This window comes from Schistosoma mansoni (genome assembly GCF_000237925.1).
Source record: "Schistosoma mansoni, WGS project CABG00000000 data, supercontig 0013, strain Puerto Rico, whole genome shotgun sequence".
NCBI lineage: Eukaryota > Metazoa > Platyhelminthes > Trematoda > Strigeidida > Schistosomatidae > Schistosoma > Schistosoma mansoni.
In genome coordinates this window covers 2,365,928-2,378,059 of record NW_017386025.1, presented here as the reverse complement: position 1 = coordinate 2,378,059, position 12,132 = coordinate 2,365,928, and the positions used below count along the sequence as shown (strand labels likewise).

At 34.6% G+C, this 12,132-nt stretch overlaps 1 protein-coding gene across 1 annotated transcript in view; it reads left to right on the top strand.

Moving 5' to 3' along the window:
• Smp_097620 (hypothetical protein) overlaps nucleotides 1-2,513 on the top strand; it is a gene marked incomplete at its 5' end in the record, with an annotated part of 6,776 nt that extends 4,263 nt beyond the window's left edge. Inside the window, one exon of the mRNA XM_018790889.1 lies at nucleotides 1,826-2,513. Within this exon, the coding sequence (XP_018645903.1) occupies nucleotides 1,826-2,075 (250 nt within the window). The 3' untranslated portion in view covers nucleotides 2,076-2,513. The remainder of the gene's footprint in view (nucleotides 1-1,825) is intronic.
• Between the last annotated feature and the right edge of the window lie 9,619 nt (nucleotides 2,514-12,132).

Below are 12,132 nucleotides of genomic sequence, written 5' to 3'. Positions count from 1 at the left end.
AATCGTGAGGAGATGCGGTCTCATGGTAGCCGGTGACCAACGATTGATTCATACGCCATTTGTTCCCTCAGGATACTGGAGCCCATGTGCAACATTGGTTTGTAATCAGGGTTTTCCAACTCCCCTAGGTGAACTTTCCGTGTCCACCAACCCGGTTCAAGTGCCGGACATTCGCTTTCCGTCCTCTCAATTTCAGAAACAACAGTAGTGCCGCGAGAAGGCAGTGAGTAGGACTTCTCTGGCAGTGGTTGTATGCACGTGACCATGTGAGAGCATTTCGAGAGGGAGAGCGGACTCTCTCCACCGTCGACCGCACCATGGCATTTAGGGGCCTTTGTAGAATACTGCACAATCAGAGCAACAAAAATGTTAAAGTGGCAATCAGAGTTGACCTAATAATACCAATGATAGTGAAGCACCAAAACATAGAAACTAAAGTTCTCAAAAACCACAAAGGTCAATGGTGTGAAATAATAGTAAGTTCAAGATTTTTAGTGAGATAAAGGGCGAATAAGTCTGTACTACTGAGACCAATTTTTCGTATCTTATTAATAGCTGGGCTAAGAGCCCGTTGCAGTTTCTAAGTTTTTTTGACCCTCGCGTGGATGCGTCTTCACAATGAGCTGTTACTGTGTCTAGACTATGATTATAGTCATTGACCAGTTGATACAAGTTAAGAGTTACTTGTGAAGTTATCAGTTCAGAGCTTGTGAATTGTCTTTGTGGCATAAAATCTATGTTTTGAAACGTAAAGTTAGTATTTATCTTTCATATCCAATATCATAAGTTGGTTGCTCTAGCCACTAAACCACTACTACTTATCCACATATGAATAACAGAAAGATTAAGTGTTGCGCATTGTATTAACAAAACAAAACATTATATCTACCCAATGCTCTCCTTAACTTAGTTTTTGATGGAAAAGTTCTTGACTAGACCACCATGTCTATTATTTATTTTTATTTAAACATAAATATTGGTACAAAGGGGCACCAGATATGTATGCGCAACACAAATCTCATTTGGTTTGTGTGAGGGCTGTGATACTGCCTGCGTGCCCAGACCGAAGCAGGTGGTTTTCTTAGTGGGCCACACTCGGAGCCTTTGACCTAAAGATCTGATCCACAAGGCAGTGGAGCATCGTGAGGAGATGCGGTCTCATGGTAGCCGATGACCAACGATTGATTCATACGCCATTTGTTCCCTCAGGATACTGGAGCCCATGTGCAACATTGGTTTGTAATCAGGGTTTTCCAACTCCCCTAGGTGAACTTTCCGTGTCCACCAACCCGGTTCAAGTGCCGGACATTCGCTTTTCGTCCTCTTCATTTCGTAAACAACACCCCTGATGCGAGAAGGTAGTGTGTAGGACTTCTCTGGCAGAGGCTGTATACGCGTGGTCATGTGAGGGCATTTCGAGAGGGAGGGCGGGCTCTCTCCACTCTCGGCCGTACCAGGGCATTTGGGGCACCATGTCTATTACAGCTGTTCTTTATCGGTTCATTACATTACAGTAATATAATATATAAAATAATGACTACTGCAAATTTCTATTTATCAATGCTCTTCCCCTGATTTTAGTACGATTCTAATGACGAAGTTTTATCTGACTCACCATACTCTAATTATAGCCAGACCAAGATGAAGTATTTAGACACTGGTTTCTTATCAGAATAAATTTTATCATATATTTTCGTACAGAACACTTAATAATTAACAGGTTATCATATTAGGCCTCCGTAAACCTAATATATAAGCAGTATTGGTCAATGGCAAATAATTTTTACGCAGAAAAAATATGCCTAATTTTTATTTCAACTTTTAGGTCTCATACCAATGCCAGGATTATATGGCGGACTCCTGAAGAATGGGCTGATCTTATCGCGAGATGGGCCCGATCCACTGGCCACAGCAATTCAGTTTGTACATTTTATGAGTTGACTGACGGTGACGATACAAAACAAGAAGCTTTTCATGGTTTAGATATATCTGTCTTAACAAATGCAATAACTGTCCTTCAAAAACGAGGTCAAGCTGAAATAATGGAAGATGAAGGTGTAAAGTTCTACTGTTAGTCTGCCATCTCTATGGTCTCTAAGTAAACTTTACAACACAATAATATAGTGGTTGTCTTTTTGGAAAAACCCTATTTATCTTCAAAGCAGATAATCTCAAGCTGGTGGGTTTATTTTCACTTCCGCCTATAACAAAACTAAAAATTGTTCTTTGATTATTCTAACTGACCGTCGTACATAACGATAGTGTGCAACTTTATATCAATCCGATTTCCAAGTGTTTTTTGCTGCACAAGGTTTCAATAATAATCCAGTACGCAGTCTAACGTGAATTATGAATAATCCTGCTGACCCTGTAGACTTTTATTTTAGCTTTCTTTGTACCTAGTAGTCCTTTTTTAAATACGGTTTTTATTGAGTTAAACCTGTATGTAAATATATGTAATAGAAATGGGAAATTTAATTTCACCAATCTAATAGAAACTTTCTTTTATAGCTAAAAGACTTTAACTGACAAATTGCTGTTATAATTGTAGGATATGATTCGTTATTTGAATTGGCTGTGTTTATGTAAATTAGTTTAGTAGTTCCTCATTTTTAGTCCCATGTTGGGTGTTTTTAGTCTCAGTTCATTACTTGATGATAAAATAATTATTCACTGTTACATAACAAAGATTTCAGCATATAGGATATACACTTAGCTACAGATGACACTCTTGATGTGGTGTTCTTGATTATCCATCGTAGCGGCCTAGCTGAGTTATGCTTGTAGAGGCGCGTTTTTATTTTAGGGTCCTAAAAATCATGATTTGGTTATTTGAGAGGCAGTAAAGCCAAGAACAGCATATTTTAGGTTCAAAAGTGGAATTGTACCCAACTATGATGATAGTAAAATATCACTAAGTAGCTTACATCTTTAGTAACGCTACCTCACCACGGATTAGGTAAGCGGTTAATTAAACTCCACCTCAGAATATCACCCTTTGACCTCAATATAGTCATAGTACTGATAGCAAGGTCTCTAAAGCACTGGGACAAAGACATTAATTCTAAGAGATCATATGCGATCTGCTGCAGGCAGTTATCTCTTGAGGACTGCAACCACGTTTTGAAATCGACGAGATTATCAACTTTGTCCCAGTTTTTCTTGTTTTTGTCGTGATATTATATTCTATAGTATAGACAAAGAAATTATTAGTCACCTGGACACCTCTAGTAGCATTCGGATTTACCAGCAACTTCACCTTTTACTCCTACTGTCAGTCTTTCCTCTCTAGGTCCATTTTCTTCCATATGTACTTCCAATCTTAACGAGCCGGGTCTGAGGAATGTTATTTATGGTCTCTTGGAATTGCTCCTAAAACGGTCTGGTTTAGCTCTGAATGTTCAGAACGTATGTGATATTAAATAATAGGCTTCACTAGTCAACGCTGTAGGATTTTGTACTGTGAACCTATGCAATGTCTCTGAAAACCCCCAACTAAAACCGAAATACGAGTATTCACTTGATCTCATCTATTCAATGTGGAGAATCGAAACGGTCCAATCACTAGCTTTGTGGAGATACAATGACGGGTTCCTGTGGTCTAACAGGTACAGTTATGGTAACCTAATAGACAGTCTTAGACTAGATTCAGTGCAACAGTATCCTGCACACTGTCCTTAAATGACAATGAATAAACTAGGATAAAATGTCTTCCTCAACTGTCTCTTTTCAACCGTTTACTTTCATCATAAACCTACTTTATAAATGGAGAGAAACACCATTCGTTTCCTTGACTGTCGAAGTGAATGAGCTGATGGGGGCAAATAGATCATATCCCGACTAGGTATCAATAAACTTGTTCAATGAAATGGTGATACTCCCTTTATAACACACTCGGACATTGTGCTTTTGATCAGAGGATCTTTCTCACTTTGGATGCGTAATCAAATTAATACCGGAACTTATTTAGATTTAGCTAGAAGATAAAAAACGTCAAGGATATATAAATATTTTATGATATGATTCCAGAAATGATTTTTACCGTCACTAGGTTGTCTGAGGTTGCCAGACCGATAATTTACTTGGGGACGCGATTTTGTGTGAGTTTCGATGCACAAAAACACTGGCTGACTGACTTAGTGTGCGAATATTTAAAAATGTATTAGGTAATTGAAGTTTAATTTATGTACAAGGTACCTAGGAAAATAGTGTAGCTATAAAAATCATTTGCCATTTAATTAGTTAATATTTAAACATGAAAGTCAAACTCACAACTGGTAATTATTAACTTCTGTTTGTCATAATACTCTCAATTTAACGCAACAGCATAGTAGAGTCCGCGATGTCTCATGTAATACCCTCCTAATAAAGTGTACATCAGTGTTGCAATATAGATACCACGTGACAATAGTTTAGATTTGACTACATGGATTATGGTGAAAGGATCTATTGGGTAGCCCAGGATAAATTTGACAAAATTACTAACTAACTGATGGAAAGGCTGTTAATCTGTACAACGGAAGTGATTATTCACTTTTATCCCATTCATGTGATTAAGTTCGTAAGTTATTGGATGATACTGAGTAGACTTAATATAAATGACAATTCATCACTAGTCAATCACAATCTTATTTGTTATTGTTCAAGTATAAAATACTAAGAATGGGGAAATGGCTTTTAGAATAGGGTTAATAAAATTGTTCCAAAAATAAACCTAGCAAAGTTGTTGAAGCTGTAATGTATATATATATATATATATATATATATATATATATATATATATATATATATATATATATATATATATGTTGGAAGCTTAATTCTTTGAATAAATGCAAACAATAAATGTTCATAATAATTTGGTAGTAAAGATATTGATAATACGTCATATAATACAATTAATTAATACTGTTCAGTTTCAAGTCATCAAGCTGCAGAGCAATATGTCTGTGGGAGGTCATTGTCTGTGTGATCTATAGTTAGAAAGATGAGATTATTCCGTAGATTATACCTCTGTTGTTGCGCTAAAACATTCTTAAGCACCTTGGAATTTTCAGTGATAAAAAGAGATTACACTAATTACCCTGAGAAATATGTGTTCGATCAGTGTCTAATTACATTTTCACCTATCCAACTATAGGTTTTCTCACTGGGTTCAAATTTCCTGATTATCACTTGAAAATCCAACTATGCCAAACATATGTACAATGTTCTTCAGTTTTCAGTAGTCATCTAACTAAAAATCATTCCGTATTCTAAACTATAAATTATAATAGCTTGTTCACTAGAGATCATTTAGAATGGCGTAAACTTTCGAGAGATAATAACGGCATAATCCTAATGTTGATTTGTTTTACTGGACCCTGAGGAATAATCCACGGAAATTGTAATGATTCGTATCGATCAGACCCAGTCATAAGCAACACAGAACCTGGGACATATACTCATCGGTTCAAGTTGCCGCACAATATCAACACAACGAGATGAAACGATCAAGATAAAGGCTAGATTAGTAGAAGTAGTAACAGAACCGGTGCTAATAGAAAAGGTTAAGCATAGACAGTATTATGCAAGAAGAAGGAACGAATTCGTGGGATAAAAAGTATAATATAATCTTAGCACTCAAAATGTAAGTGGAGATAAAGAGCAGCTGCCTTTACGCCACTACAGCCGATTCTGAGTCATGTCACAACATCTCGCTCCGACCACAGCTAGGTAGTTCGCATCTACTAACGCGGCTCAGTTTAACTAATAGATAAGACTAAATTTACTTAGGCGATAAATTTCGATAGTGTAATGAGAAGACGAAGATCACAGAACTATGTGATGATATATTAGCGCAATACATCTCGAACAATCTGATCACACATAATACACTTGTTAAGAACATTTCTACATAAAAATAAAAGGTCAACTAGACTAGAAATGGAGAGTAAGAGGAGACAAGGATAATAAAGAAATAATGTGAAAACAATTCGAAATCTCATCACACTGGATAATGAGCCGATATTCTTCTTCTAGTGTATCAGTAGTACATATCCTTTCTGTTCTGTGAAGCAATGTTTTGATAAGTGCCTCATTATGTCTTCACTCTCACTACCCCACCATTATGATAGATATTCATTTTTGCTGTTATAATTACGCAAACTTTATAATAATTTTCATTTTAAATAGTATAGGTTATGAGAACCTAACGAAATAAAATGAATTCATGTTCTTCCAATTCTTTGTTCTAGTTTTATTCGAAATTTCTGACCTAATTTGTATAACCCAGGACTCCGTTAACAGCTAGTAATGGTTTGACCCAGCTCAAATCTGTCATTCAATTTAGAGTATCTTTCGTAAATTAATTCTTACACAATTATCAGAAGGGGTTTTGTGGAGATTTACACAATTGTTTTAAGGACACATCCTTTTGGTTGTGCCCTGAGCACTATCAAAGCTTCAGCTACCTAACGGTATGACGTTTGCAAACCTTATAATTTGTATTGGTTTTCCTCTAATACTACTAATTTTTCAGACAAATTTTGTGCCTTAATTTTGGATAAGCACTAGTAAGAACAAAGAAGTAGAGTAGCCATTAATGCAAAGTAGATTTAACATAAATATAGTCTGTCAACTATAATATTATTTTTCCTTCAAATATATTCAAATACATACTTATCAGTCATTTATACTCCTGGGGAAGACTTTTTATATTCACTTATATACTAGTTCAGATAATTTACATGCATTGAACAAATGCTTAGGTTTCGCTCTTGAATGAATTCTGTATAGCTTCATATTACATAATCTATTAATTATAACTGATTAGTGTGTAATACTACCCTTTCGGTCAATATTTAAGTAGATATATATTGTTCTAGTTCACAATATGGGGATTTTTAAAATTCGAGTAATGAGCACAAGCGTAGATTGTAGGATGTACGCCAGAATCGATAAATGAATAACGTGCATACAGTGAATTTTTACTATCTTGAAGAGAATAAAAACAAAAATTTGAACGGAATAACATGAATTCAATTTATTTCGTTGGGTTCTCCTCAGCTGCTTATCGACTTTCGATTGAGTTTTTGAATGTATTATTGTATACAGCATTAATAGTTTGGCTACAGGGTAAGTTCTAGCTAATTCAGTGTTAAGCCTTTTATTGATTGTGCTTGCAACGTCATCACCTTTGAAGTTACCTGCTTCAGTCTTGACATCTGGGCAGTATCACAGCCCTCACACAAATCAAATGAGGTTTGTGAGGCGCATATTTATCTGGTGCTTCCTTGTACCAATATTTATGTGTTTAAATAATAATAATACCTTTGAAGTTGATATTTTCATATGTTGATTTCTTATTGACTGAAATCACAGTCGCTTAGTTTTTCTCAGATTTCTTACATTTGTCAATAAATTTTTGTGGGCAACATTATCTCTCAGCGTTCATCAATTCTCCTTCCAGCTTGTCGGCATTCAGTTTGGCTTCAGTAAATGTTATCTGTACCGCCCATCTTAACCAATTTCGACTATGGCTAATTTTGGTTAAGTCCTTTTATTAACTCAAAAGACAGTGTTATTCGAACAGTGACAATCCTCATATTTCCTTGTATTGTTATGATTATTAGATCACATGACAAACTTTAGCTCAAATGTTTATTGATTAAATGAATATGATGATGAGTGAGGATTCGTCCTCCTCCCGATGCATATATGTGCTCAAATCCTGTTATTAGCTTTTGCTTTACCTTGCTGCGCCCTTATGCAATGACCATAAATTTGATCACAGATACTTACTCGCTTTTGTGCTTCAAATTCGCTCGATTTGCTTATGACTTTGTGATCTGTGCTATCCGCTAATAAACTGTAGTTGCCGCTTCTCATTGCCTTCTGATTTCAAAAATCGTTGAGATTTATATTATAACGGTTGTATATATATATATATATATATATATATAGCGAAATAGACTCAGTTACCAGTCTTCAAACTAGTGTCAAAAACTATATGGACATTATAAGAATGAATGAAATGGTAATATTTACATTTTTACAAAAATGTATTGAAAGTTTCAGGGTAAGTGACTTCATAACAACAAAATAATAACGAATATTTATCTTGTAATTTACTGTTCATTCAAATTCACCTTGATTTTATTTTCAAAGTTTCTTGAATTATCCTATCGTTGATATTCTCGCATATGTAATAGGCTGCCTGAACTCAGTAGCTAGATAGATAACGTGTTGACATCTGTATCAAGAAGTAGTGGGTTCGAATGTTGGCGTGAATATCATCTCTGAGTGCCAGGTACATCCAAATGACGTGTCACACATTAAATGAAATGTGCATTCCTAATTGTATTGCTAGCAACAATCCACTTCTTCTTGAATAACACATGAATTTGTTTATTTTACTGAATAATGTAATTTAGTGAATAATTTGCATCGTTATACTGGAAAATGCTTTCAATATATCAGTTACTGAATAACTATACAACTATATAAACACCTCAGTTACGATTCTTAACAAATAAATCATATTCCGTTGTTCATTTATTTATAAATGGCTATAAAATGCATAGTGATGAGCATATCATTCATCATTTGTAAACGATACTAGTGTTAATGTTAGATGTGGACAATATTTTATCAGGAATGGTAATTGGTCTTTACTGACTAAACGATTATGGCAAATATTTCCAAAAAACTAATATTTCTAAGATGAAGTTGTTTGTAGCTGAAGTGAATAGTTTTTTATAACTATGGAATAAGCATTAGAAAATTTAATGCAAAGATTTTGATATACTTAATCCCTCATTAATAAGTATAATCGACCTATCTGATTGTATTCAACTTGAACAATAAAGCATTGAACAAAATCAACTTAAATACTACAAACCAGCTTCCAGCTGAAGAGGAAATTAGGAAAAGATGTTGGAGATGGATAGGACATTCATTGCGGAAATCGTCAAACTCCATCACATGGCAAGCTCTAACTTGGAATCCTGAAAGAAAACGGAATAGAAGAAGGTCAAAGAACACATTGAGCCGGGAATTGAAAGCAAATATCAGAAGAATGAATCGCAACTGGAAACGATTGTCTAAGACAGATCCGTTGGAGAATTGTGGTGGGTAGCACATGCTCCTTCACGAGGGGTAACAGCCGTGAGTTAGTCAGTAAGTACTACGTAACAAATAAGTTGTGTTGAATACCAGAAACATTACTTTGGACTTTTAAAGGATCTTTTCCACTTACACATACACGAGTAGACTATTAGTGAAACTAATATAATTTGCTATTACTTTTTTCAATACATATAACAATAAATACCTAAACTCATATGATTGATAGATCATTTGATTTGATGGAACAGTAAAAAACTCAGATGAGTTATCTAAAACTCAAATTATATAATAAACTGATTTCATGATAGTTATTAATTTGAGAACAAATTAATAAACTTATTCCAGAATAACTCCGCCTGTAGCTCTTCTAGCCCAGGTAAAGGAAGAGGGTTGGGCATGGGGTTAGCAACCCCATCCCGTAGAAAAAATAACTCGCTAAAAAAACGCTAACCAGAAGAAGAAATGATTCAAAATATTCCAGAATATTCATATATTCTCTTTTATTATTATCTCTTTGTAAAAAATTCATAAACATTTAACCAACATATCAAAATCCCCTTATTTCTATGGCTTTACTATAAAAAGCTTTAATGAAAAAATCTCTTAATCCATTGAGTATTACATTACCCTAAGGGAGCTTATATATTATTATTATTCTCAAGCAAATATATACTCTGGAAGTTATTGAGTGAATTGGACTGTAAAAAGAAAAGGGAGCTTATTCCCTTTTTCTAAGTTTTGATATTTATCTATTTGTTATCACCATAATGACAATAATAATAATTATTACTATCATTATTAACATTGCTATTACTAAATAAAAGTCGCTCGCCATGCCCATTTTTAGAAAAAAAAGATCATGATTTTATCGAATCATTTAAAAGATAAAAAATGAAATGGTTTACTTTTGATAACTATTTATATAGTTGAGATCATGAGTCAATTGAAACTAGATCACCATGGAAAACCTGGAAGCACTGGACGGCCGTTTCGTCCTATTGTGGAACTCTTCAGCAGTACGCATCCAGGATCCTGACTCGCCAGATTCGAACCCAGTTTCGCGCGCGAACACTTAACGACTAGACAACTGAGTCGGCATCTGATGGTGTTAATATCTAACTTAAACCAATCCACGAAATTGAGCAACCATTCACCAATATCTTCAGTGAGTTAATATCTCCCAACAGACCTGGTCGAATTCCACTGGTTAGTGCTTCTCACTAGGACTCCAGGCAATACCTCATGGAGCCAGTCACTAGTCTAGCTTCAATTGACTTATGATCTCAACTATATAAAATTACTAAAATCTCCAAGGAAACCCCTTCTGATAATAACTATTTACTTTATTTAATTCTCCTTTTTTTTTTCTTTAAAAAGGGAAAACAAAAACAGATGTTAACAAAATGGAAGATGAATTGTACTTTCATTTTTATAATTTTTACATAATTTCAGAAATGAATATATGTATATTTATTTTAATTAGAGTAGAGAGTTTCGGGAACACAGGTAAATGTTAGTAGTTTACATCACCGATTGATTTTAGTTCAACAGCTATTAAAAAACAGGGAGAATAGAACTATTGATGTATCGTACTGTGGTACACGCTTTATCAGTACATATCCTGAAGCCTTGTAGAGTTTAAATCCTGGACCTTAAGGAGTCTCAATGAGTGCCGAAATTTCCAACTGCTGAATTGATATCTTCTGCTACTAGCATTAAACAATTACCCAATAGTAATTAACTTTGAATGTAAATTCCCGGTATTCTAGGAAAAGAAATAAGAAGTTAAAAATGTAAATCATTGAATGACTTTAACAAAAAAACAATCAGAACTTTAAAGTAAAGATTCTAGTGAGAAGCAGTAACCAGTGGAGTTCAACCTTGTCTGTTGGGAGATATCAACTCACTGAAGACATTTGTGAAATGATTGCTTAACTTCGTGGATTGGTTGAAGTTAGACATTAACACCATCAGATGCCGGCTCAGTGGTCTATCGGTTAAGTGCTCACTCACGAGACTGGTAGGTCCTGGATTTGAGTCTCGCGAGGTGGGATCTTGGATGCGCACTGCTGAGGAGTTCCACAATAGGACAAAACGGCCGTCCAGTGCTTCCAGGTTTTCCATGGTGGTCTAGCTTCAATTGACTCATGATTTTAACTATATATGAAAATTTAATGTTAGATATTGCTCTTCACCTAATATCCAACCTAAATAAACTCAATCACTGCTATATTTCCTCATCAGATCGATTTTCTCTTATAATTATTGATATTTTCTTAAGTTAACGACAAAACTAACTATCTTCAAGATTGAATTTATTTGGTATTGTTTATATGAATCTTCCCATTGATGTTTAGGACTGTAATTGATCAGCATCTTATTGGTATATGTGGATACTGTGCGTATCGCCTCGATTTTGGTTTAATTCACAAGCATCATAAGCAAAGATGTATAGTGGCTAGCAGTGACATGTCTCAAATAGGACAATCCTATAGTGAGCAGTATTTTTGAGTCTTTTCTTTTTGTTGTTTTACATTTAGTAATATTCAACGAAAAAAATTATTTTTCATTAAATAGGAATTACTGATGTATTTTGTGATGAGTCCTGATGGCCACTTGCTTGTGCAGCGGGGGTAAAGTTTAAATTCATTGGGTATTGTTTATATGAATCTTCCCATTGATGTTTAGGACTGTAATTGATCAACATCTTATTGGTATATGTGGATACTGTGCGTATCGCCTCGATTTTGGTTTAATTCACAAGCATCATAAGCAAAGATGTATAGTGGCTAGCAGTGACATGTCTCAAATAGGACAATCCTATAGTGAGCAGTATTTTTGAGTCTTTTCTTTTTGTTGTTTTACATTTAGTAATATTCAACGAAAAAAATTATTTTTCATTAAATAGGAATTACTGATGTATTTTGTGATGAATAGACGTTTGATAGAAGATTCATGTCAGCCAAAAAAAATTGTTATTCCTTTTTCAAAAAAGGAAACATACATGTTTTATTGTTTACAACT